The 27,205-nt window shown below is 53.9% G+C and overlaps 7 protein-coding genes across 7 annotated transcripts; 2 read left to right on the plus strand and 5 right to left on the minus strand.

Moving 5' to 3' along the window:
* Positions 1-132: 132 nt before the first annotated feature.
* Positions 133-3,781, minus strand: J4E78_003330 (uncharacterized protein; the record flags this gene model as incomplete). The annotated part of the gene is made up of 3 exons (XM_049363970.1): positions 133-431; positions 483-3,487; positions 3,564-3,781. The coding sequence occupies 3 exons, from the start codon at positions 3,779-3,781 to the stop codon at positions 133-135; spliced, it is 3,522 nt and encodes a 1,173-aa protein (XP_049224635.1).
* Positions 3,782-5,133: 1,352 nt separating this feature from the next.
* On the minus strand, positions 5,134-6,687 carry J4E78_003331 (uncharacterized protein; the record flags this gene model as incomplete). Its single annotated transcript, XM_049363971.1, has 1 exon — positions 5,134-6,687. One exon carries the CDS (start codon positions 6,685-6,687, stop codon positions 5,134-5,136), a length of 1,554 nt encoding a protein of 517 aa, XP_049224636.1.
* An 812-nt stretch (positions 6,688-7,499) lies between these two features.
* Positions 7,500-9,320, minus strand: TEF1 (translation elongation factor EF-1 alpha; the record flags this gene model as incomplete). The annotated part of the gene is made up of 5 exons (XM_049363972.1): positions 7,500-8,549; positions 8,675-8,794; positions 9,019-9,074; positions 9,131-9,201; positions 9,316-9,320. The coding sequence occupies 5 exons, from the start codon at positions 9,318-9,320 to the stop codon at positions 7,500-7,502; spliced, it is 1,302 nt and encodes a 433-aa protein (XP_049224637.1).
* Positions 9,321-12,231: 2,911 nt separating this feature from the next.
* Positions 12,232-13,617, minus strand: J4E78_003333 (uncharacterized protein; the record flags this gene model as incomplete). The annotated part of the gene is made up of 2 exons (XM_049363973.1): positions 12,232-12,974; positions 13,023-13,617. 2 exons carry the CDS (start codon positions 13,615-13,617, stop codon positions 12,232-12,234), a joined length of 1,338 nt encoding a protein of 445 aa, XP_049224638.1.
* A 1,175-nt stretch (positions 13,618-14,792) lies between these two features.
* J4E78_003334 (uncharacterized protein) lies at positions 14,793-15,554 on the plus strand (the record flags this gene model as incomplete). Its single annotated transcript, XM_049363974.1, has 2 exons — positions 14,793-15,005; positions 15,060-15,554. 2 exons carry the CDS (start codon positions 14,793-14,795, stop codon positions 15,552-15,554), a joined length of 708 nt encoding a protein of 235 aa, XP_049224639.1.
* A 2,715-nt stretch (positions 15,555-18,269) lies between these two features.
* J4E78_003335 (uncharacterized protein) lies at positions 18,270-20,226 on the minus strand (the record flags this gene model as incomplete). Its single annotated transcript, XM_049363975.1, has 4 exons — positions 18,270-18,745; positions 18,835-19,432; positions 19,479-19,540; positions 19,590-20,226. 4 exons carry the CDS (start codon positions 20,224-20,226, stop codon positions 18,270-18,272), a joined length of 1,773 nt encoding a protein of 590 aa, XP_049224640.1.
* Positions 20,227-23,774: 3,548 nt separating this feature from the next.
* On the plus strand, positions 23,775-26,624 carry J4E78_003336 (uncharacterized protein; the record flags this gene model as incomplete). The annotated part of the gene is made up of 1 exon (XM_049363976.1): positions 23,775-26,624. One exon carries the CDS (start codon positions 23,775-23,777, stop codon positions 26,622-26,624), a length of 2,850 nt encoding a protein of 949 aa, XP_049224641.1.
* Between the last annotated feature and the right edge of the window lie 581 nt (positions 26,625-27,205).

The raw sequence follows: 27,205 nt of genomic DNA on the forward strand, positions 1-27,205 counted from the left end.
AACTCGAAGTAGAAGGAGAAGCGCTCTATAGCAGTGCGCCTGACCTTATCCATCCCATAACCAGTCCTAGTCCAGCCGCATGCAAAAGATCGTAAAGTCGTTCCATATATTCGTTCCCATCCGTTTTAGTCCTCAGGCAGCTTCTCCAACCACACCACTGCCAGCACCAGCGCCCTTGCACCAAGGGTGCTCGAGCACCATGCTGATGGTAATCCTTTTCTCCACATTTCGATCTAGCATCAGTCGCACAAGATCGATGCTCTCTTCCGACATGACCCACGGTACGCGGAGATCATGATCCATGATCTCATCGATGGAGTAGAAGGGGTTTTCTTTGTATATGATGGTGTAAAGGAGGATGCCAAGGGCCCAGACGTCTTGTTCTTTACCGCGGTAGGCTTTTCCAGCTAAGACTTCTGGGGCAGCGTAGTCTGACGAGCGTTAGTATGATCATAAGGATTCAAGAGCGACGGGAAACATACCAATCGTGCCTACAAAGACGTCAAAGGGTCCGCTTTTGATGTACGCTGCGCTTCCAAAGTCGATGAGCTTGATGTTGCCTTCACCGTCGAGGACGACGTTCTCATCCTTGATGTCCCGATGCACGACCTTCGCTTTAGTGTGCAGATGATGTACCGCTTCTGCGACCTGAACAAAAATCTTACGGCACTCTTTCTCTTCCATGTTGACTCGTAGCTCAATATAGTCGAAGAGGTCCATGCCCGGTAGACCGTGTGGTATCATCTCGATGTAGTAGTTGATGTCATCCTCGAAGAAATCGGCCATTTCCACAATGTTAGGGTGTTTAAAGCCGTCGCGGCGGAGATAGTCCAGGACGTGAATCTCGAGCGGCACAGTTCCAAGCCTTCGGTCTCGTGTCCATGTGTCGACCAAGATGCGCCGCTTCGTAACATACTTGATCACAACCTTCTTGTTGCTGTTCTTCTTGTATCGACATAGCTTGACTTGCCCATAGGCGCCTTGGCCCATATCCTCCAACACTACAAAATCGTTGATAGTCTTCTTCTGGGATGGCTCATCCTGTGCAGGTGCTGGCGGCGGTGCCATGGCTCCTTTCTGAGATTGTTGCGGAGTATTAGGCCGCATGGCTTCTTGAATCTGCTGTGTGAGGAGTGAAACTGTAGGCGGTGTTCCTTGCGATTGATGTGATTCGGGTTCTTGTGGCACGGAGAAACTGGACTGGCCTGGCTCTGGTTGGCGGGGTGAGGGTGGCCGTGACATAAGGGGAGTCACTGGACCGATACCGTGGTTCGCAGCGTGCAGTTGCCTGGAGTATGTTATCCACAAAGCGTAGACCAGCTCTGGACCCTTGTTTGGTTTCGATGACCCATCTTCCTCTTCAATGACGTTCTCATCAAATCGGGGTGACTTTTCGCTCTTCACAACTCGCATTTGCACGTCAACCATTATTTCCGATCCGTCGCGATGTAAGGCTGGCAGACCACTTGGTCGCAGGAAGATGGCTGCGGCATCTGCACTACCTTCCCGCATTGCGAGCAGGGCTCGTGCGCGACGAAAGCTGTGTTCGGGAATAACGATCCCGTCAACCAGCTCTATCTTGTCCTCGTCTGTCATGACGTGCAGAATTCTGTCGAACGCGGGTATGAGCTTGCTGACGTGGATACCTTCAGGTCGCGGCTGCCCAAACAGAGCCGCGGAGAACACGGAATTGGAACTCGTAATTTTGAGGTCGTCGGACGATAGGACAATGATGCCGGCGATGTGAGGGAAGCTAGATATGCGGAAGGTAGGTTCGCCAGGCAAGGCTTCCACCGTCACGGGTATATTGATGCTGTTCGACGTGCGAGCTGTGTAGCTGCGGAACTCGTCAATGGAGTCGTAGTCTAGTACTCCAGTGTTTGTTCCTCGGAGTCGTGGTATACCTGGTATGAGACGCTTGAGATCCATGCCCCTCCGTAACCGATCGCTCCCGAAGACAGCTTCCGTTGCGCCCCAGCCCTTGGATACGCAGCCTGTTTCGTCGACCGTGATGTACACAACGTCTTCGGCGATCTCTTCAAGCACCCATATGAGACTGCCCCGTTTCTCTTTGACCCACAAGCTGGCCGACCCAGTCGAGCCGTCGCGTTTCTGTATCGGAATAACGTCTCCACAGAGTAGGACGCCCCTTGAGCCCTTGTGTTCATGGTTGAGCTTGCCGGTCTTCTTCGCGTTATAGTATGAAGATCCACTGCCGTCGTCGGTTTGTGCTTTCCTCGCAGCTGTCACTCGTGATGGAGCCTTGCTCAGTAACCGCGCTGTGACACCGCTGCCGACCTTGAGATTGTTGTTGGCAGCCGATACTCCAGACGGCGCGTTCTTCGAGCCACTTTCAGGATCCTTCAGCTTGCTCTCGAGCCATTTCCTGCGGTCCTCACGCACGACCTCGAGGATGCCCAGCTTACGGACCTCCGCCCTTGTTACTCCAAATACCAAGCATGCCAAATCGTTTGCGGATGTGATAGTCCACGGTGTGTCTGTCTCGGTAGTAAAGATGGCCTGTGCTGCTGGAGCGTGTCGGCTCCCGTGTCCATGCGGCGCTGATCCTGCAGAGTGAGGCCCTGGTGCATTGCTGAAACTCGGTGGCAGAGTCGGTATGCTCGCGGGAGAAACGAGGTCCCCGATCTTCTCCTGATCTCCAACTCGGTATGGCTGTGCCAAGGCATCGTGAAGCTGACTTTGTATCGTAAGAGGCGCGACGTCGGTGAGGGTACGTTTCAGTGCGGCTCGTTGGGGTCGTGCAGGCTGCGAGGAGGGTGGAGGTGGAGAGGCGGCCGCTACGCGTGTGCTCGACGCGTCGGAGGTCAAGTCGGTACTTGATGAGCTTCGTCCCTCTCGAGAGTCTGACGTGCTGCTGTTGTCGGCTACATCGACCGTAGTCGCCCTGTGTACTGGGGGTCTCGATGCTTCGAGCATGCTCTCTGGGCTGGCTGATCGATCGACTGTGAATCCCTTCTCGAATGGGTTCTCGCCAGACATGTCGGCGGGTCCTGTCACTGGGCCCAAAGCACCCAGCCCATGGGCTCCTGTGCCGTCCTGACCTATGAGGTTTGCCCGGGTCAGGAGCTCCATCATGCTCTGCACTTCTTGATCGCCGCTGAGTTTGGCTTGAGCGTTGGCTATGCCGGGATTGGTCGCAGCCCAGCCGAGCCTGTCTCGCATGAACTCAATGGAGCGCTTCAAAACATTCTGGCGGTTGTGTATAAACTCTTCGGATTGGGTCGCGAACGAGAACGAGTGTAGGGACTCGGAGGGGAAACGAGTGAGGTCCTCGCCAAAGGCGAAGGTCGGTGACGCGGGCGCTGTGGGCGTGGACTCTGAGGGGTGCCTCGACACTGGCGGAGTCGCGATGTTCAACGAAGCGGCTCGCTGGGTCGTCTGCAGCTGCCGTGGGCCTGGCTGTTGGCGAATGCGACGCAGGCCTGAAGAGCCTAGGCCGTGTTCATGCTCAGACACAATGGGCGACCTGGAGCATGTGTCAGCCGTTAGCCACGAAGCGGAGGAAGCTCCTGCCTGCCCAGCCTCTCGCACGTTGCACTCACCTGGCCATGCGGTCCAGCTGCCCTGCATCGATGCTCAGGCGCTTGGCCGTGTCGATGGGTGGCGGCGGCCCCGTCCGCCAGCTCAGCAGGCTGGATGTGCTTTTCGTCTTGACCAGCGGGGCATATTCGGAGAGGTGCTGCGACTGTGCGAACGAGTCGAAGGGTGCTTCTTCTGGTAGAGAGCCTGGCGGGGTGAGGGCGTCAGCAAGCAGATCCATGCAGAAGAGCAGGAGGTGATCCAGGTGGCAGGCAAGGCGGGTGTCTATTATCTACTGCAGCAGCCCGGTGCCGTTCCTCTCGCAGTCCACGGGTGCATTGAGCGGTGAAGCTTACAAAGCGGGCCATATCTCGCCGGCGGCAGAGGCAGACGCCGTGGAGGCAGTCGCGGACATCACGACTCGGGGCAGAGGGTCACTTGACGTACCATGATCATTTGGCCTGCTCATTCCCTGAGGCGTACGAGCGCCTGTTCCCAGGCCTGGGCACAAGTCTCGGCTCGGTAAGACTACGCGCAGCGAATGACGACGAGAGGGCCAGTCTTGGTCTACAGGCACACAAGTCAATGTGTACTGACCCGGTGTCGCGTTGGGGGCGGCGGCGGTATCGCTTCTGGGGTACGGGTGCAAGATGCGCGGGCGGGCGGTGGTGCAAAGGCTTTGGCGGGGAATGCAGGGCTGATGGGGCTTGGGTCGGATATCACCTGCGACGGAAGCGGCTGTTCAGTAAGAAATGCGACGCGTGGAGCGGACTAGAGTCAACGGTGATCAGTGGGCGTGTACAGTGAATGGCATGTAGTTACGTCGCCCGCACTATGGATGCGACTTGAGACGGCAACGGCGTTATTTGCATTGCGCCTACGCTGGCCCCGCGAAGTGCACAGACGATGCACCCGCCCTCGACGCTACCAGAGATCTGATCTACCATAGACCGGGGCGGGACACCATCATCATACTCCACGCCTGCCTCACCGCACGCTAGACGTCAAGGTTGCACAAGACTCCAAATCTGCTTTGCCCAGCTGAAACCTAGTCTCTACCATGCTTGCCATGTACAATGCTTCTTGCGGCGCATCCCACTTGTCCCACAAGCTTCCCCAGCCGGACCTGTCATCATCCGTCCGACAAGCCTCCGCTAGCCTTCCTTCTGACATGTGCTGCTCTGCCGCCTCTTCCATCGCTTTGCGCAAAGAGCAAACGTTCCGCCAATCTAGCCGACGTTCATGCCCAGGTGTCGTCACAGCATGCCCTGAACAACACAATATACACTACCGGCACCTAGCAACAATATGCACACTGAATGTGGAAAGTAACAGATGTCACTTGTTCAATGGAGGCCTCTGAATTCTCTGCTCATCATGCAGAAAGTCGTGCAGGTTGCGTCCACCGTGATTAGCTCCGCATACCCCGGAGGACACCATTGGCTGAACACTTATCCTGTGCATGCCGTGTGCTGTACCCATGCATTCACCCTCGATATCCGGGGACTTCAGGTCATCAATGATGTCGAAGTGTGTCTTTATGCTGGTTCCAGAAGTTCCTACAGCCTAGTCTATAGTCAGCAATCGTCTCCATCACGGCCATTTCATAGACACACCTCTGTGCATGTTGACCTGGTCAATCCACCACTCGCCAAAGCTATCGTCCGTGGCCATATCCGCTGCAGTCACTCTTTCCTCTCGTTTCAGTCCACACAGCATGCAGGGCTGCCGTGCGGGAATACCACCCTCGGACTGCTTGAGTGTTTTCACCGGCATCGTCTCTTGTAAATCTGGTCCACGGTCTAGAGTGCCCGCCTTGATTTGATTTGCGCCAGATACGACATGCCGTAGTCGCCCAACCTGCTCTTTCCAGCTTCTGACCACATCTGAAACCTCTCGCTCCTCTTTCATGTTCTCGCCCTTATCGATGCCCGTCAACTTCATCCCCGAAGTTGCTCGAGATGACGCTGGGCCGATTCGCATGCCTTGTGACAAATGCTGGTCTCGCTTCCAGCGCAATTTCCGGCCTGCTATGATGTGCGCTGCAACATTCCCGAGGATGAGATAGCCCTGGAGGTAGGCAATTGTCGCGGGCTCAGCCAGTAGCTTGTTCCTCATCGGCAACGGTTGCGCTGCCATGGGCTTAAATAGCTTCTCCTGTGCTTCGGCGAACAGAGACGGAAAAAGTGACAGTAACACGCCAGGTGGGGGCACGTTTGTAGGAGGTAGTTCGCCGGCCTGCGGATCTATTGTTGTGGGGGAAAGTATCGGAGCTGGTGTGATGTTCATTTCGGCGTTGGTAGACGACTTCACAGCTTCAGTTTTGCTCGGCGCTTTAGTAGGAATGGACGCCTCCCAGTCGTCAAATTCATCCCATCCGTCATCTTCTTGAGCCACTGCGGGTGGCGGCACGGGTTGCTTTGGCTTGGCCACAGCACCAAAGCCTGTGCCGGGTTTCCTGTTCGTCGTCGCTTGAAGCTTTGAACCCCGGCTTGCGTTAGCAGTATCTCTACTACTCGTGCTAGGTGGTTGAGCCTGTGCTATGCTCATGTCACCTAGTAAGTCCACAATCGCTGAAGATGATGCCACGGGCACCGTAGGCTGCGTCTTAGTCTCCTGCTCGCCTTCGAAGTCGCCAAAGTCATCATCATCATCAAGATCATCCTCCGCGTCGAACAAAACGCTTGGGTCGGCTGATTTCTTGGCCTTCACAATTGGCGCTCGATTCCATGTCTGCTCCAATGGCTGCGAAGATGATTGCGATGCAAAGGCAAAGGGATCGTTGGTAGTTGAGGTGATGTTCCATGCGTTTGATTGTGGTTGAGCGACCGGAGGCGATGCAAATGCGAACGGATCTTGTTTGGCGGCAGGAACGGGTTCGAGAGATGAGCCGCCCTCAAAATCGCCCCAGTCGTCATTATCTTCGACAGTAGATGCTTGTTCGTAAGTCGAACCAAAGTTTCGAGTATTGCTCGTTGACAAAGGTTGCTGCGACGGTGTTCCCAAAGTCGATGCGTTGTTCAGGCCGTTGAAGAAGTTGAAGTCTGACGCAGCAGGTGCACTTGTTATGGCGTTGGGTGCAGGCTGCGATCGCTGTTGAGTAGGAGGGGGGTCTGCTCCGAACTCTGCAAAAAGATCTGCCGACATTGTTCCTCTAGAGAGATTGTAATGTGAGAGCGTAGAGCGATGGCGACTTGCATGCGGTTAGTAACCTTGGAAGTGATGGCCAGCGCTAAATCCAAAACAGTGGGTCGTTCCTTGAAGCCATCAACCAGCTGCCAGCCACGGTGTTGGCTCAAGCACCAGCGCGGCAGGCATGTCTTTCCACAACGAAGAACCCTGAACAGGTTTGCAGCCTACATTAATGTGAAAATATGCAAAGTAGATGATCCAACGTCAATGTAGGCTCCAGGCTGTTCATATTTTCCATGAGTGAGGTGCTTCTTCCAAGCCCAAAATGATAGGTACACGGTGAACAAAGCTCACGAGTCCGCGGCGAAACCTGCCTTGATCTTTGGAGCACTGAGAGTGGCTACAACGCGAGGCGCATACATGCTATTGTCTTTCAACAACTAGACAGTCTCCAAGTTGATGTAGGCGTCTAGCTGAACAATAATTTTGAAGAAGCCAACACAAATTGTAGCAACGCCAGGTGGGAATCTAAACGAAGATGGATGACACGGGTGAATTAAGTCATGCGAGGGAAGGACAGACAAGGGAGGGGCAAGTCGAGACACCATCAAGTCGCTCACGAAAGCAGAAGAGGTGTTATTGTTCATATCCCACCCATGTTTTCATTCAGATCATTATGGAAACTATGGAAGGACGACGCCAGGACCCCAGACCGTTATGCATGACACGTTTCAAAAGTCATCACAGCTTTTCCGAAGCAACCACATCCCCAGAACCAGGTATCTAGAGACGAAAGAAGAGAAACAAGCAACCCAAGAAGAGAGCGCTTATTTCTTGGAAGCCTTCTGGGCGGCCTTGGTGACCTTGCCAGCCTTGTCGGCCTTGGCGACGGACTTGATGACACCGACGGCAACGGTCTGACGCATGTCACGGACAGCGAAACGACCGAGGGGAGGGTAGTCAGTGAAAGCCTCAACGCACATGGGCTTGGAGGGAACCATCTTGACGATGGCGGCGTCACCGGACTTGATGAACTTGGGAGAGTTCTCAACAGACTTTCCGGTACGGCGGTCAATCTTCTCGAGGAGCTCAGAGAACTTGCAAGCAATGTGGGCGGTGTGGCAGTCGAGGACTGGTGCGTAACCGGCACCGACCTGACCAGGGTGGTTGAGGACGATGACCTGGGCGTTGAAGGACTCGGCACCCTTGGGGGGGTCGTTCTTGGAGTCACCGGCAACGTTGCCACGACGGATCTCCTTGACGGAGACGTTCTTGACGTTGAAGCCGACGTTGTCACCGGGGACACCCTCGACAAGCTGCTCGTGGTGCATCTCGACGGACTTGACCTCAGTGGTGACACCAGCGGGGGCGAAGGTGACGACCATACCGGCCTTGATGATACCGGTCTCGACACGACCGACGGGCACCGTGCCAATACCACCAATCTTGTAGACATCCTGGAGGGGAAGACGGAGGGGCTTGTCGGTGGGACGGCTGGGAGGGTCGATGGCGTCAATGGCCTCGAGGAGGGTCTTACCAGTGGCCTTGGCCTTGGTCTCCTTCTCCCAACCCTTGTACCAGGGGCAGTTGGAGGAAGCCTCAATCATGTTGTCACCGTTGAAGCCGGAGATGGGAACGAAGGGAACGTGCTTGGGGTTGTAGCCGACCTTCTTGATGAAGTTGGAGGTCTCCTTGATGATCTCCTGGTAACGCTCCTCGGACCACTTGGTGGTGTCCATCTTGTTGATGGCAACGATGAGCTGCTTGACACCGAGAGTGTAGGCGAGAAGGGCGTGCTCACGAGTCTGGCCATCCTTGGAGATACCAGCCTCGAACTCACCAGTACCGGCGGCAATGATGAGAATGGCGCAGTCGGCCTGGGAAGTACCAGTAATCATGTTCTTGATGAAATCACGGTGACCGGGGGCGTCGATTACAGTGACGTAGTACGAGTAGGGGGTCAGTTCATGTCTCGTAAAAACTTGGTGCAGTCGGAGCTTACCTTGGGAGTCTCGAACTTCCAGAGAGCGATATCGATGGTGATACCACGCTCACGCTCGGCCTTCAATTTGTCGAGGACCCATGCGTACTTGAAGGAACCCTTACCGAGTTCGGCGGCTTCCTGTGAGGCATGTTAGCAGCCTGAAGCCGAATTGGGGAAATTGGATGTGCGTCATGGTGTTGGGGTTCGCGAAAGCCGCATGCGGACTAGCGCTAGCGCGTAAAAGTTCGCACAACCCCACCACCCAAAAATGCCCCTCATCGCGATAAGCCGGAAATGGCTGAGCGCTCAAAGGTGCACTAGGCGGTCGCGGATGCCCATGTGAAAGGAGAGTGATGCCATACCTTCTCGAACTTCTCGATAGTACGCTTGTCGATACCACCGCACTTGTAGATCAAGTCTGTATCCCAATGTAAGTTGTGTGACCCCGCAGGCGTTCGGAGAGGGAGGGCTTACGGCCGGTGGTGGTGGACTTTCCGGAGTCGACGTGGCCGATAACGACCACGTTAATGTGCATCTTCTCCTTACTGCAGACATTGTTAGTGAGCTGTACTAAGGGTGGAGGTGGCGGCCTAGGCAGCTGGAGTGGGCGATGTAAAGGCTCCAGCGACTTGGGGCAGAAGGCGGGGGAGATAACTTACCCCATGTTGGCGGTGTTGTGTAGTTTGCTTTGGTGGTGGTGAGGGGAAGTTGTTTGATACTCAGATTTACAGCGCGCGGTGTAAGGTATGAGTTGGACGAAGAAGAAAAAGTGAGCGATGGAGGGGCTGGGTGTTGCTAATATACTTGGAGGGCTGAGTGGGTCCGTGCTAGTTTTAGGCGCTAGCCCCCCGTTGGGCTACGAAAACTCCTTCACTTGCAACGAATTCGACTGTGAAAGAGGCAAAACGGGTCCTCTTCATTGGCCCACATGCCATGGAGCCCTTCCAACCGCCCTGACCGCCCACTGTGAGCTCGCCACAGCCGCAGTTGCCTCACGCGAGTCTTTTGGTGCATCGTCATTGCTGTCCATCAGCCCTTTTCGTTCCAGTTGACCCGCGTCACCTACGCGCTACAGCTTTTGCTTTTGCACAAGGCTCGATTGTTACCTTCATTCCCGATTGACTTTACCTGGAAAATAATCCAACATGCAGCCTTTGCGCTGAAACCACCTCGGTGTCACTTTTGCCGCACTGCAAAACTTTTGGCGGGGTACTGAGATTGCCATCATACCGTGTACCCAGCCCCACTACAAGCGGAGTCTATTGTGGCCTTGTCGACGGTACCGCCCAGATCCTGCACACCACCGTGTTCAATTTCCTTTCTCCGCTGCTAGCCACTCCCTCTATTGCTTTTACCGCTACCTTGGGCATTGATGCTTATGGAGCCAGAACAATGGGTCTGGTTTGACTCACACGCGCTATCGCAGACGCCCAATATCAGAGGACCCAACTATCGTGGAACCATCCTTTGAGCTGTTCAACGCCGCCCCTTGCCGGACGTACCGCAGTTGGAAATTCCACTGCCCCTTACATCATTCAGTGGTCTTGCTCAAAGGAACCCCGCTACGAAGGGATCTATCGGCATCCAGACATGGCACAGGCGTTTCAGTCTGAATCCGAGGAATGGTAGACTTCCAACGCCTCACCGACAATCTTGGTTCCCAAAGACCTGACGTCCAGCTTGTTTTCACAGGCCACCTTACCCAAGGAGCGAGAAAATCTGAACACCCTGGAGCCTACGTTGATGTTGGGTCACCTACTTTGCAAAGTTTTATCTCGATGTAGGCTGCAGACCTGTTCAGATTTATCCTTCTATGAAGCGAGGCCATGTGTATTAGCTGAAGCTGGACCTACGAAGTAGGATCTGGCCGTCGCCGTTTTCGATATATTCGCCACTTTGGGCTGTTCTCTTCCAAGCCATCAACAGGATCTTGTATGATATAAAACGCAACTAATGACGACTGATACCCAGGCTTCGAAGCTGTCGAACGGCTGACGCTGCGTCGTTCTCTAGGCTCCCTCTTCGACGTTCCCGACTTCGAGCCACGATCTTCCACTCCGCATCCAGAACGAGCCGTGCCGACCTACAGTACCTCCGCACCGCGATCGCGCGTACCCATACAATACAATATAAGGGGAGAAGCACTCCTTGGTCTGAATGGATAGGACACTTCGTACAAGGAAAAGGCGAGTAAGCCTGAGGCCTACATGAGGACAACAATACGCAAATGAGCGGATGTAACGTCATTGTAGGCTCCCGGGTCTTTGGGTTTTCCCTCGATTGAAGTGAGGAGACCTTGCCGGAAATGCTATCATCCTCCACGCATAGTAGGTTGGGGAAGCGTTGTGGATATGCGTCATGCTCATTCGCTGCGTCCACTGGTCATACTCCGCGAGTATCAGGGTGCTGGATAGGCTCCAGGGTGGGAAGACACAGGGCGAAGGCAATCGTCGCATACTTCTTGGAAGTATTCTCGGAGCATGGCCCACACACCCAAGGCTTGGATGCCACGCAACACACTAGACGCATTCCCATGTAGGGACCTATTCCGCGATTGTTAGACAGTACCAAGTCTCCGCAGCTCATCAACCAATGTATAACTCATGCTTCTACATCCCATTCTCTTTACACCAAAACTAGAAGACTTTCTCTACACGTGTAGTTATACTGTCATCTTCTGAGCTCTAGAACTGTACAGTCATGAAGCCACTACCTGATGAGCTTATAGTACAGAACTCAAGCACTTTCTTCATCAATACGCTACCCCCGTCTTGAATCTTCGCGACTGTGAGTGGCATAATACGGAAAGGATGTCTGCTGTCTTGTGCGATTTATTGCGCCTCTTTCCCCCGAAAGGCGTTCCCATGAAGGGCTACCACACACTCATCAACAGGTATAACCAGTCAATGGATTGGCAGCAATAATTTAGAGCCTGTAGAGGTCACAGTGAAGACTCGCAACTCCGCTGTCTCAATGCCAGCGTGATAGCAACACTTGAATCTGCTCAAACCGCGTCAACTACTATACTACGTTCAGAAACGCGGGGATTGAGGTTTGTGGGACCAATCGTGCCTTTTCCAATGGTCATTTGTTCTCTTGTCATTCATGCGTCGGACAAACAGTATCGAACAGCGGTAGCGTTTGCGAAGCGGTCATTGCGAGAGTCTTCGGAAGAACAATTGCTGGCTAGACATACATCGGACTGACTTGGACAAGAGATCCAGTCGTCAAAAGACTTAAATGATCCAGTCGAAGATTTACCGAGGCGGCTAGTAGTGAGGCTGGACTCAACGTCGAGAGAGTTCGATTACATTTTGACTACTTCGATTTGGCTTTCTAACACACGCTCATCGTGAATGGCATGTAGCTGCCGCGTCTTGTGGTGTTTCAGGCTAGTGATCAACTTTCATTGAAGCGTATGGCCTTGTGAGATATGTGGTAGACTTCATATCATGATGTTGTTGGATGTTGTGAGAATATCGCGGTCGTCGCATCCTAAGTAGATTCGGGACATCGTTCAGGTCCCGATAGCTATCTTATCACTGTGGCTACATCCAGTTCTCCAGCACCTACAACTAGTCTACCCACACGTCATTCAAAAGCCACTGCTGTCCAGCCCATTGCTCTTTCACCACCGGCCAGATCAGATCAGGTGGCAGGACAAAGCCGCCACCTGCTTGGTCTTGAGGACTCAGCTCCATCGTCCACGAATGGTTCGCGCCATGCACAGCATAGTGGTGGTCTCTCGAGTTACCGGTTGAGAAGTAAAGGATCTGACACCCAGGACCAAACTCGTACGTGCTGTTCTTTGTGCTAGCAGCCATGATAGCATTCGCCGTACCGCCAGCAACCTCAAGCATGCGAGGAAGAGTTTCGGGCAGCGGATCGCAAGAGAAGCCATAAGGAGTGAGAATGAGCTGGCCGTACGAGTGGAAGTCGATGAACGACCGGATACCAGCGCCTGTTTGCGATAGTTGAGCTGAAAGACTGTCCATGGCTTGGTTCTCAGGCGTGTCACCCGGTGCTTCTCCGCGGTATGTTTGACCGCATGGGTCAGGTGTCGATCCACCCTCTGGCGGCTCAGCATCCCACTCGTACTTCCAGTTACGGTTACCGTCAGTACCAAGGCAGGTAGTGTTGATGTTTGGGCGTGGCTGACGGTTCTTGCGCCATAGACGGTCGTTGGTTTGCGTGTACAAGAAGCCATCGGGGTTGTGAAAGGGAACCAGGTAGAAGTCGTAGTAGTCCAGGAAGGTGGTCACATTGGCATCACCCTTCTTGTAACCGTCGATCAGTTGGTAGGCCAGGTACTCAATCACTATGAGAGTTAGCTGTGTTTCACATGAGTCGCGATGTACCTTCTTACCCATGGTCGATATCCACTCTCGAGCATGGACTGTCGCATGCCAAAGGATGACTGGCTTCTCTTCTTGCTTTCCGTACCCTTTCTTCTCGTCTCCATGAAGATGGAATGCCCAGATGGTCCGGTTCTCGTAGCTTTGTCCAATTGGAAACTTTTTGGAGTTCTTGGGGAATGCCTTAACTAGGTCGTCCCAGTATTGGAGATGGTCGGCATACGGATGATAGGTGTCAAACCAAGAGAGATCTGGCAACTCTCCACGCTTGTGTAGGGCCCTCTTGTATACGGCTTCCTTATCAGTCGCGCGTATGTAGTGGCCCAAATCGGAATTGACGAGGCGAGCCTTCAGACCCAGGGCGTTGAATGCGTCGACCTCTTCTGGAGGAATAGCGATGGACACGGTGTCGCGAATGGGATGAGTGTGGTATTGGGAGAAGCGTTTCCCAAGGTCACGAGCCTCGTCAGCAGAAGACGGTGTGACTGAATAGACGTGGTAGCCATCGTAGCTGGCTTTAGCACTGCGCGTCACATAGCTGTCGCGAGGCTGGAAGGGAGTCGCTGCAGCCAATTGAGCGGCGAGCAACACTTTCGTCCACTTCATGATGTGCAAGAGTTGACTTCAGTGCTGACAAGAAGCCTCCGCGGTCAGTCCGAAGCTATCATATACCTATTGATGGACGCTGTCAGAACCTTATCGTGCGATGAAGGCCAAGCAAATGATGATGCAACGGTTCGAGTTCATCTCGCAGTTTCGCATAGAGATATCGCCATGACATCCGGCGCTTGGTTCATAACGAGTATGCGGAGTGTCGTTCAACGGCAGCCAAGAAGACGCCGAGACGTTGAGGTACCTTGGATATCACCAGCTTCCTGATCTGGTCTCGCCGCCAAGGAGTGCGACATGGTACGTATCCGCCTTCCCCTCACTCCGGGTATACTGATAAAATTACGAATCCTGCTCCGTGCGGTTCCTGAGTTTGCGGGACGCTGCGATGGTACACAATTAAGTAGAGACCGAGAGTAGACTTGTGTTGTGCCTTGACAAACTAGTCTTACGAGGAGACTAAAAAAGATAAAGGGAGCACTTCTGGGCTTTGTGACGTCGCAGCTGCTTCGATATTGATTGATTTGAGGGTTTCGTTAAGATGCGCGTTCCTGGGTGGGGTAGCAGCAACGCTAAGCAAAAAGAGCATCCGCCCACCACATTCTTTGGTAGAAGCAACAGGCAGGCAGGTAAAAAGAAGCTGCCTACGCATCTCGTGCAAAAGCAAAAAAGAATGCTCTTGCGAGCTGCTGTGTGACCTAACCAGGGGTCGCTTTTCTTGGCGTTAGCGACGGTATTCGAACGTGGGCTCTGGGAGCTACTTACAACCTGGAATCTCTTGATATCGAACGAATCGTAGTCAAGCGCCTTGCCATTGGGCCATTAGGCCAGTTGTACTGTTGATGGAGAGCGACTGAAGTTGTGCTTTGTTATACTCCAACGGTGGGCAAAGTGTGCAAAAAGCGCTAGAGCGCGGGGCTACTCTCCATGCACAGCCAAACGTCACTAGCCCCACCATACCTCTCCTTCAATTCGACGCACGTATCTTAGGCACCTACCATGACAGCATCCATCATGGCCGTCACACACCAAAGACGTCGCTCGCTGGCGCAAGGTAACAGCGCTATAACCTGAAAGCCGCCCTTCAAGCAGGAGCATCTTCCGCGATCCCCATGTGTGGCTTCCTTTCATCCAAGACATACACTCCTCAGCCCCAACCACCAAGACCGACAATGTCTACAAGCAAGACTGAGATATACACTGCGCACTACGACAGCAACCAGTTTGTAGTCGGAGGCGGCGTCGCGATCTTTCACCTAGCTACGAGTCGTGTGGTGATATGCAGTTGCGTTCACCGAGGACGAAAGTTCTACTTTTTACCCAAGGGACGACGGGATGCCGGTGAGGAGAGCGGCACAGGCGCAGAAAGAGAAGGATATGAAGAGGTACGCGACATGAACAGATGCTTGCAGCAGGATGCCTACTAATCGCGCGACCAGTCGGGCTACCGTAACCGTCTTCTCCCTCTACCCACCGTACATCGTCAACCGCAAGCGCATCCTCGTATCCACGCGTCTCCACAGACCGCCGAGCCAGTCTCTATGCAACTCATGCCTCTCGGTACACGGCAATACATAATCTACTGGTACATCGCCGAGACGCTTCCTCCAAACCTCGAGACCCTGCTTGAGACGGAAGCAGGCGCGGTGTACAAACCGCCACCAGCATACCCTCAGAACCTCTCTTTACGCGATAGAATAAAACAAGAACCTGAGGGATACGAGCCAAGACATCATGAGAACACGGGGGTAGATGAACTTGAAGTCACGTATGAGAGTCATCTCGTGAGTGTGGAGAAGGCAATGGAAACGCTGGGGAAGGAAGGCAGTATGGGTCGCGTTATGGCGGAAGTGGTGAGGAAAGGCTGGGAGGGAATACAGAGGAGGTTCGAGATGGAGGACGCTGCAACGCATGAGAGCCCAGAGGCAGTTTGATGCGCACGAAAAGACGCGACGAAGGAATGATTCCAGGAAGTTTCCTTTGGGTCGGACAACTGCTACAGCGATAGTGTCACTCGTATCCACGGTCTTCGCCCGCAGTCAACTAGAGCTTATCAAGTGAAATGTCCAACACTACAAATTACGCGATCAAAAGTCCCTTCAGAATCACAAATCACTCCCTATCACATCAACCCCATCCAACAGCCACACCCACCTCGTGTCTTCGCTACCGCAACACCTCCCCCGTCCAACAAACCTCGCTTCAGCAGAGCAATCTACCTCACCCCACAACGTCATGCGCGTGTTATCAGCATTAAATGAAGCAACCCCGCCCAGCGCACGCGATAACCGTTTTCTCAAAGCGCGGTAGCGACGGAGCATTTTCTTGAGCCAGGTAGCAAGAAACCTGCTCGCGCCGGCTCTTCTTATATTGCATTCCCCCATCCGTGCGCGAGCACGGCGTATATTCGCATGCGGCGGGGACGCACAGATGGCGACGGGGTGTTTTCTTCATTTGCCGTGTGTCGCACGTGAAGGATGTTTATGGGTTGTGATTTTAAGGACGGGAATGCAAGATTTGCGTGATGTGCGGTGTGTAAGTAGGCAGAAGCTCTGGGCCTCGACAACATCCGTTGCGGGTTGACTGGTTAAGCGATCAAGGCCCCTGCTCTGTTCTTTCATCCTCGTGGGCAATCCTTCATTATTAGCCAAGCGTCATACGAACGTCAATGATCATGAGCATCTGACAAAGACGTGATAAATTTTCCGAGGCGCAGCAGTAGGGTTGTGGTTGGATGCAACCTTAATCTGCGCATGTGAAAGCTCGGGAGGTGCACGGATGGGGAATGCGGACGTTGGACATGCAGGACGGCTCGTGTTGAAGGTCAGGTCTGGATCCTGGAGGAGCTGTGTGAGTCGATAGGGGTCTAGAGGCGGGGTTTGATGAAGAGCCGGTTGCTGAGGAGGTGTAGTGATAGAAGGTGTGTTATGATATTTTTCCAAGACGGGTAAGTCGGTTCTTCTAATCATACTTTTACCATCTCGTTCATGTACAAGAAATACGACTTTCGATTCTAGTACGGTGTGACGAAGTCCGGACGCATACAGGAATCGTTTGCGGTCGTTGGAAGTCTAGGAGTGGAGAAGTCACTGTTCAAAATTTGGATTGTTTGAAGACTTTGATTGGGGATGGAATGTGGTGAATCTAACTGCAATGCCCATGAGATCAATGCGATGTGACAACATGACGCGGCAGTAATTGCGCAAACATCTACAGGGTCGATGAGTTGCTCCGGATCCTTCTGAAGAAGATGCAAAGGTACGTAACTGCCCGACGCCGTGGTGATGCGAGTTGGTAGTAGGTTTTGGTGAACTACCCGGTCACAGGTAGCTGCAGCTACACCAGCTCAAGATCGGGATCTATCACCCTTGCCAGCTGCAAGCTGGATTTGCTCGGATACGTCTCTGGCATTATAAACTACGTATTCCTACGATAATGGCGTTTGTTGAGATCCAGTCAACGGAGTTGATACTGCCCATACGTAAGCAGTGCAGACCAACATACGTACTCCGTCAGCACGATGTACATCTACAAGCATTGCGACGCGGAAATCTTGTCTAGACTTGAAGGACGATCGACATATCCGTTCGCTCAGCTGCAAGCCTTCCGTTCTTTTCATGCATCGCATTCAGCCGCGATCTGGTGTTCGCGCACCTTCGGATCTCCTCACATCGTCCGAATGGCAGTAGAGCTACAGTGACTGGAGGAGCGATGTGCAGTGCAGCATGAAGGTGCGCCAGCATCGATGCCTATGGATGACCTACAGCGACTTGTCGAGTGTGGATGAGGCGTTTTGAAACAACCGGGCCGTTGTATCTCCCAGCGCTCCCGTACACGGGAAGGCGCACTAGAAATGCACAGCGCGCGGGTCGCAAGCGCCGGAGACCTACCGGTCGCTGAGGTACCATAAGAAGATATCGAATAAGAGTACGCGGAATTGATTCTATACGAGGGTTTCAGATAAGCGTTCATGATGGGGAGGTTTGTTCGCTCGGCGGACGCGCGTCGTAGTCGTTGGGCTGCGGCGGGATCAGGCTACTCACAGCCAGCCGTCGAGCGAAGGCGGAAGGGAGATGTTGCTGATGCAGTATCGTCCCGTCGATATACGCAGGTTGTGTGCCAGGGTGTGCGACAGGTGTCCGGATCGCACCAGGGGGCTTGAGATTCACGTTTTGACGAGAACGCTAATGTAAGCTGACTACCAGGACCAGGGTATGTCATGTCAGGGAAGAGCGATGAAGATCGAATCATTGTTAACTTGTCATGAATTCTGAGGTGGTAGAGATATGTACACCATCAGTCAAAACAGACGCCTTGAACACCAAACAAGCATCGCCGTGCTCGTGAAAGAACCGTTGTGGTGACGTGATAACATTGATAGTTAGCCCGAAGGCGCGCCCGACCACATGAATATTTTGTCTTCGTGCCTGCTCCACAGGATAAGATACAAGGAGTGTAAAAAGAGACCAAATCGAGCGACGATGCGGTAAAGAAAAGAAATGTAATGTATACAGCGAAGTAGTAGATGCAAGCATGTCCTCATTAGATCCGACATTGGTCCTTCCAAACATGATAGATTGCAAGGCTAGTGATCAATGGACGAAGGGTATACCATGTGACGAGACCAGAGATGAATAGGGAGGATACATTTACCACGAGAAAGACTCCTCGCGGAAGTCGACGTTCCACTGGGACTCGCGATTGCGGACGGAGCGACGGAGCTCGTCTGCCAACCCACCAGTACCGCAGGTGCTGACACAGGCAGCACCAATACCCTCTTGCATCTCCTGGTCGACCAAGGCTTGGACGTTGGGACGTCCAGGGAACATTTGGACACTGGAAGAGGGCGAGTGGATCTCCTTGGTGCTGCGTGGGCGAGTAACGAAGAGCAGAATCTTCAGGATCTCGCGGCGGCGTGGCATGGACAAGATTTGTGTCATCCATGTACGGATCCATTCCAAGTGCTCGGGCGATTGGATGATCCAGACGAGTGTAAGTCGGCGGGTGGCGACAGTTCCGTTGGCGTAACCAGCGACGATATCACGAACGTGGGGGACTTGGTGAGTGATACCGATACCAGCAGCCCACAGCATGACAGTTCCATAAGAGCTTAGGTCTTCACCGCCTGTCATATAATGTTAGCATGGGTTGTTTAGATTGGATTAATATAAGCGATAGTGAAAAGTCCGGGGAAAAACAAGCTTCGGTACTTACCATATGGGCCCTCGACATATGCCGAAGTGGAGAATCTGCCGGAAGCAGAGAGGTCGGCTTTCTTGAACAGCTTATCGGTAAAACCAGTTCGTCGGCGAATAATGAAGGACATGCTAGTCTTGTGGTGCTCGAGGATGTCTTGGCGGTTCATGGGAAGACCCTTCTCATCGGCGACGGACGAGGCAATGGTGAGATCTTCCTCTTCCTCACTCCAAGCGACAGAGAAGGGATGGTTGGTCCAGAGTCCGACGGAAGGAATGTACAAGTAGGCGTGCTGGCCGGGGCGGAACCTCCATGGGCGAGCCATGCGGACGGTCACACGAAGGGCGTCTCCGGGGAGAACCTCAACATCGCAACCGGTGCCACCGTTTCCAACGTTGCGCGTAACGAGGCGGACGAATCTCCAGGTTCGCTCCATGACCCAGAGCGCGAGTACGCCGTAGAGCATGAACTGCTGCGGGCGCTCCTTGAGGTGGACCCATACAGCGCCGAGCGCGATGGCAGCACCGACAATGTGGCCGTGCAGGAAAACCTCGTAGAAGGAGTGACGCACTGGAGATGGAGACTGGATCAGGAGGAAGACGAATGCGACAGTTCCCTGTGGATGTTAGACGTTGTTGGTACTGGCTTGGTACATAACTTACGATGAAACCTGTCATGATGAACTCGCTTCCAGTGATGGAGGCTTGTACGGCACCCCAGCCCTCTGCAAATCTGTTAGCATCGCGATGTCATGTCTAACCGGGCAGACTTACTGGTGTGGACCTTGTTGGCGATCCAGCAAACAGTGTGGGCAATGGCCTCAAGGATTACAATCCGTCCGAACCAACGGTGGATGAGGTTCATGGTGTCGAATGAGATACCGGTGAGCTTAATGATGGGGTTGTTGCGACCAGCAAGGAGGAACAAGGGGATCATGTTGATGACAGCCATGATACCGGAGCGGCTGAGAAGTTCACCGGCTCCGGCTGAGAAGCTGCTGTAGTCGATCTTCCATACACAGAAGCCTACGTTGACGGCAAAGTAGCCAACTAGGAAGAAGCTTTGCAGACGGCTGGGCAGGGTTCCAACACCAATGGCGGAAGAGAGCTTGAACTCGCGGTGGTGACGGGTGCGGAACAGAGGCGCATCGAGGCAGTGCTTCTTGAAAGCTGCGTAGGTCCTGTTGGGGATGGCGAAGTATCGTTGGGTTTCGTTGTTCAAGCACGTGACGGTGCGGATGTAACGGACGAAGAAGAGGATAACCTGGTACATGAAGAAGACGACAACAATGATCCACCAGATGTATCCGAGGTAGTGCTGGACGTCGAGGTTCTCAAGACCAGCGGTCGGGTCTTCCTCTTCATGACCCGCACGCTTGGAGAAACCATTCATAGTTTGGAGCAGAGACATTGTCGTTGATAGAGCGGTAGGTGACGGGTAGGAGTCCTAGGGGAGGGGGACGCGGTCTAGAAGGTGTGCTTTAAGGATCCAGGACGGTAGGGTTGAGAGAGTGGACTCTGTCTTGGCCAGCAAACGACAGACGGGGGTAGGTGGGAAGAAGCACAACGGCACTTGTTCCGAATCGGTGATGCGGGAGTAGGCTAGAGATTCACTCGGATCGTGGCGATGATGTGGTCGTGCGTCGTGACCGGCTTCACTATAGTAGATTGGGCGGGCTGGGTTCAGGCGCAGGAGGCCAGGGTGAACGGCAGGCGCAATGCAGGCTCAGTTGACGTCGCCGGCGGTATTGACAGAATCCAGATAATCCAGATTGGGCGAGTTAATCAACAGGGATAAAGCAAACAAGGCAGCTGATGGTATGTAGCCGTTATGCAGGAGGAATGGGCTGCGGTGATAGGGCCTCGAGGGAAAATCGCCAACCAGGGGATATATTGCAAAGAGCCGGCGGGGAGGCGACGACTAGCACGCGGAGCGACGAAGAGAAAGTAAGTGCCAAGGGGGACCGAGGCGATAAAAGAGTGACGTGTGGTGAGCGAGTGTGGAGGTAAAGGGAAGAAGAAGGCTACGCAAGAGCGGGCGTGTGGGTAGAAGGGGAGCAATGCGTGAGTTTGATTATCGCGGCCTCTGATGCAGGATTGGAGGGAGTGCCTGACGCCAGCGACCAGGGGGGTGCCTGTCGCGCTCCGCCTGGCCGCCGCAGCGCAGCCTGCTATTCGGGGACCGGGCGATGAAACGGGGGGTCCCACGCCACACGCGAGGCCCTAGGCGACAGGGCGTTTCATCGCTCCGAACAAATCCACGCACCCACCGCGACTTTCACCACACCTTGCGTCATCGAGGCCTGGAAGCTTCAAAACAACACATGGCCGCGGGCTTGGTTTGCTGAACGACAAGCGGCACGCCAAACAGGGATCCACCACCCGCTGCTCCTGCAACACTCCCTTGGCATCCATTCACCCCGCTGCGCCCCAGCCTGCAACGGCCCTTCATCATCTGTCCGCGACGACGAAGACCGTCTCCGCAACGCCTCGTCTTGGCCCACTTCGTCGCGCGGCACACCTCCCCGCTGGCTCGCCAATGCTGTAGTTCTATCAAGTGCCCTGACTTATGCCATTCCAGTGGAGACTGCTGCCATGATCGGCCTCCGTCTCAGTACAAACCAAGTACATGCCAACTAAACATGCTGCAGTCAGCCAGCGTGCAGAATCGACCGCTGACTACCACTGGGACCGAGGCTCACTGGGGCGCTTGGGTGAGCATCACCTCAAACAATTCATGCCCGCTGGCATCATGCCGTGGCGCCCCATGCAATGCATGACTGGTTGTTTCATTTGTCCCGTCTTGCGGAAGCTCCAACCGTCTGTTTTGACCTCTGCCCGGTAGCCCAGTCCTTGGGAGCTGTCACTCCATATCGGGCCGCCCTGTCTCAGCAACCCTACACATGCTGAAGGACTCTAGATTCGCAGGCAATTTGACGCGAGCCCTGGGTTCGGGGAGTAATTGTTTCTCCACATGGTTTGGGGCAGCACCACGATCCACAAGTGCTGGGACTGCTCGTACTACGGATGCGATTCTAGATCCTTCACGCAATCACCGCCGTGTGCTACCTGGCTGTTGAGAATGAGTGCGCATGCGGTAGCACCAGCCATATCAGCTGTTATCGCAACCTGCTGTCAACTACTTCTACAAATTACGCGTGCTCAACGCCCCCATCTTAGAGCAGCTGCTATGCTCCACGGCAAATTCACCGACGACGCCACAATGCGTTCAGAGTCCTCAACACGAACGGCTGGGACCTACGGACGTTCGTCCTGACACTTTAGCCTGTACCCGTCGTACGTCTTCGTACATCACCCAAGATGGCAAAAGCAATTCCTTTGCGTTTGATGGCTTCGAGGATGCCTTGGTTCGGAACACTCTATAGTACAGCCGCTGTAAAATACGAGTCAAAGACAGACGTGCATCCATACTCCGCTCGGGTCGCGGGACAGATCACATGTGACAGCTTCACGTTCCCTCTCGCCGCTGTCACCGCCAGGCAGACCCAGGCTTGTCACAGCGACCGCTGAGAAACTGTCAGATTGCCGTTGTTTCAAACAGATGACGAGGTCCATCTAGGCCCCACGATGTCGAAACGTCGTCAACGATCCCCAGGACGACGTTTCAAGGACAGGCACCTCTCATCTTCCTTCACTGAAAGGCAATCACTTCCCAACGTTACAATCACTCCGCAGCGTCTGACATGCGACACAACTACGCAAGCGCTGATGTGGACCTAGCGTAAACGTTCGCAGCTATCGATAGTCACGCGATTCGGAGCAGGCGCTGTGTGTTTGGAGTTCCGCACCCCTCATCGCGATCTGCCAGTCGTTGATGAATGAGCACAGCCTAGCAACCAGCTTGATGAGTTATTTCTTACCACTGCTAATGCAATGTTGAGCAGCGTTTTGACCACCCTAAGACTCAATGCGCAGTTCTTAATCTCCGCATTCGTTTTGCTCGCTGCTCACCATTTCGCTTACCGGCCAGTAGGATGTCCTGCCCTATGCACGAAATCCTTCCGATGCGGATCGGTTCCTGGATCGACGAGCACGCGAATCTGACTGACAGGAACCACGCCGCATCTTTCGACGTCAGAAGCAAACATTGCCGCTAGAATACTCGGATAACGCTTATGCGGGTGTGGGCAGGTGTGGCTCCAGCGAGCGTCTGGTGTGGTGTTTACAGAGACAGAGGCATCCGCCACGTTGTAGGGGCAGGCTTATCGCGTCGGGGGCCAGCTGTCTCAGAACGCGAGTCTGACTGCACATCTGCTTCCGGCGCGTACTACATTCCTGGGCCTCTATATAAGGCCCCGGGGACCCAACAGGATGACACGAAGATATAAGTAGTATACTCCGACCTGTGATTAGCATACAGTCAGGAGAATGAAGCTCGGATGCCTCACGCCCCGAGGAAAGACAATCTACATGCGGGAGACATGTCTTCCACGCAGCCCCGAGGCTTGGAGACAAAGCATATCTTCAATCATGATTTCGACTCACCGGAGCTCTGCACGGGTGGCTACCTCCACTCATTGTGACATCACATGTCTTCCACCCAGCTGTACAGCGAATTGTACGACGACAATCATCTGTGATCCACGGTCGCCACTTTGCAACGTTCGCTCACTAGGGGCGCGTGTCCATGGGGCAGAGTGAGCATAGGAGTACATCAAGCCCGAACATCCGTTCTCCGGTGAATTTTCATCTGGAGTGCACAGCGCGCAGTCGCATTGTGGTAGACAACCAGTTGCATGACTGTTGAACATGTGTGCGAAATTGGTGAAAGCAGTGTTTGGACGCGGAGACAGCAGCGCGTCTGGACCCTTAACGCCGACTGCCGATGTTGGTCAAACAAACAAACATCGACACGACAACATAGCATTGGCATAACCTATCACGATTATTCACTTGCGCGTATTGCTTCTATATGCATTAGACGACATATTTACTGTGATGTCGACCGACGACACGCTGCCATGGACGACTTCACGATGCAACCGCTTGCTGCGCCCGCTCTCATCCAAACTCGCGAAGCTGCGCAAAGAGCTTGAGCGACCACGAACCGTCAGCGCCGAATCGCGCAATGCCTCCTCTGCTTTTGCGATCAAAGGCTCTCCGCAGAAGACGACCAACTTCACCCGCCCAGCGAACAAGCCCCGAGGCTTCGAGAAGGCTAGAGACCCAGACTGGCGGCCAGGCGCGAAGGCAGGGACGGGCAAGAAGACAACGTATGGTGGGCGGGGTCGAGGAAGAGCGCCGGCGTTGCAGAGAAATGGTCCTGGCACGGGCAGGGACAATGTCTCTCGGCCGGGCGAGATCGCGTTTACGCCTCTGATCTCGAGGATGGGCGGACAGTTGCACAGCAGCCCACAGATACCAATCTCGCCGCTGCGCAAATACTCCAAGACCAAGGGCCCCCTTCTGGCTCCGATGAATCCGCCCGCGACACATGTACCTGGCGAGATCCGCAAGCTCACACAGGGACTCTCCGAAGCCTACGCGAACATCCTACAATCGACTACAACGGGCGGTGAAGCCAGATGGAAGGGCACAAGGTCGCTCATGGGTGCTTGCTTGAGAAGGCTCCCGGCCTACATCGAACTCGAAGAGCATTTCGCCAAATTGGACAAGCTGGAGGAAGACGGGGAGGAGGAGAGGGACATTGCGAATGAGATCTACGAACACCTCGAAACACAGTTCGAGCAAGAGCATGGCCAGGGTTGGCGGCCTTTCAAATGCGTTGTCCGGGCGCATGCCACGACATTGGTGTGCGATGCTATAACAGATGAGGTGCTTGGCCTAGACAACGTACTGGTTCTCGTTACACATTGTCTCAACTCCTCCGCTTGGGATGAAGCTGAGAGGTTGCTGTTAGCATATGCACCACTCCTGGAGTCTGTGTCTATACCCATCAACACGCGAGCGGACCTGTTTGACCCTCAAAAGTCGCCCTACCTGTATTCTGTGAAGAGCTTTGTCCACCATACAGGACGCTATCGCTTGCTCTACGATCTGCTAGAACACATGGTGGCGTTCGAACTTCTACCTCTCGAATGGCTCGCGACAGACTCCATGCGCCCGGTCTGGGACCGACTTGTTCGAACGGTCACCGAGAACGACCGTCGGACGCTTGCAAGTGCTTCCCGATTTTTCGAAACGGTCACCCTTGCAAGTATGGGATTACCGGATGCACGACTTCTAGAAGACGAAATCACTGGATCTGTGTCGAGACGATTCGTGCCGTCGTCTCGAGAGGAGCTTCGACGCGCGCTAGACACTACCTTCTCGAGCCTACTCACTGTCTTGTGCAGCATTGCTTTGGTCAACAATAGTCGCGACGATTCTGCAGGGAAAGAGATCGTACGGAGAGTCGGATCGGTGTTAGATTCAGTTGTCTTCGCTTTATCTGCCCGTGAAGACATCAGGGATGAGCTGAAGCTTCTTGCGCCGGAGTCGGATGATGTTCAGCTCATGGCTCAGCGCGCTCTCTGGATTATCTTCGCATCGTATATGGTGCATCTTGGCGGCTCTGAGAATCCGGGCAAAGCTTCACTCGATTCCTCCACCTCTATTGGACTTGTCAACTGGGTGATCAACCAATATTCATCAAACATCGTCAACCTTGCATCGATATTCGCAACTATTCCAGCCTTAATCTCTTCAACCGCACGAGGTACGGGGCGCATCTGGAAGGACGATGGTTTCGATCAACTACAACGACTCGTCACAGCACTTACCTCGAGCTCCGGCTGTAGGCTACCGCACAAGCTATGGACTCTGAAGCGGCTCGCACTGGAATCAGCCAGAGACTTTGCCCATGGCACTGGCGATGCTGAGCACATGGCCTACGTACGCAATATCGAGAAGATGATGCACACACAAGGCCGCCTAGTGATCATGCAATCACCACAGAAGAACGAGTCGCCCACGATCGGTGGTGGCTTTAGATGGGAAGAGGGCATTGGCGAATGGGTTACTTGTACACCATTCGCAAAGCAGAACATCAAGCGCCAGACAAAAGAGCCAATTCGAGCATTGGAACTCTTGCCAACTCCAGCACAGTCTGAAGATGAGAAGACAGAAGCATCTGATATCGAGGATGGACTGCCGAGTCGCATACCAGACACACCAGTGTGGGAAGTCACGGCTCTCGACTATTACGATGACAACCAAATACCACAATCGTCGCCCATCAAGAAGAGACCGCGGGTTTCGACGTCTTCACTCGGAAAACGAACTCGCGCACCATCGCCAAAGGTCGTCATACCCATGAAGCGAAAGCATATAACACCCCCGGGTACCCCACCATTCAGGTACTACTCTGAGCTTCCTGAAGAGAAGCACGTCGGCCCCAGGCGGTCTCGACGTCCGAAACAGGAGTCCCATGCTCGACTGCGCACCCAGCGTTCCAGAACATCACTTGAAAGCGGACTGCGCAATCTTAGAAGACCTGTCTATGCGGAGCCAGCACTTGAGGTCAGCGACAGCGACACCGAGGCGTCCAGCTCTTTGAAGGACGATTCAGAGGATTCATCAGTGTCGGTGGAGAGTGCGCGCACAAAGACTGTTCCAACAAACGCTCGCATACGCCGGTCCCTTCCGACCGATCTCACTGTCAACGACGACGGTGACGTTTCTGAACGCGACGAACTCGGTAGGACACCCGCTCGTCCTCGTCTCCCACCCCGCAAACGAACAAACGCTCGCCAGTCCATTCAGCCACGCACGCAGTGGATGAACTCACGCAAAAGCATAGTAGCAGACAGTGATGATGACAGTCAAGACGAGCTGAGTTTCTGTTAGGCACAGATTATGTACTCGTTGCACAGCTCAGTCGCCTGTGTGCATTCAGACGGAGTTTGTCAGGACCTTTTGCTTAGTCGGTGTTGAATTGCCTTTGGTTTTTGTATCGATACCCCAGGATCTTCATGTTGCGTTGTTTGGATAGTAAGAAATACATATCCATGACTTTCTTGCGCTCTCTTTCAACTCTGTGAAGAGGCATGCTTGCGATGCCCACGTAGACCACGAACCGAGAGTACTGTAAGGCATCTACAATGACCACACATGCGAAATTTACGACCATCCCGTAGGGCTGCAACAAGCCCTTCTTCTAGACTCGCGACGATTAAAGTGTGCTACAAGGCATACCAATAAGTCAACAGTGCACAGCCTAATTGACCATGCATGCTTCCGTCCTTTGCTCGCCGATTCCAAGACAAGTAGAACAGAAATACAATGCTACTACTCTCCTGTATTCAGCTTCTCCACCGAGACTCAGCATACTTAACACAACGATATTCTTGTCTACGGCGCACGTTGGCAGTGAATAGTGGGGCGAAGTTATGCACAAGAATGCGCTCAAACTCTCTCACCTTGGCGAC

This window comes from Alternaria triticimaculans, assembly GCF_023758025.1.
Source record: "Alternaria triticimaculans strain BMP 0046 chromosome Unknown scaffold_3, whole genome shotgun sequence".
Taxonomy (NCBI): Eukaryota; Fungi; Ascomycota; class Dothideomycetes; order Pleosporales; family Pleosporaceae; genus Alternaria; species Alternaria triticimaculans.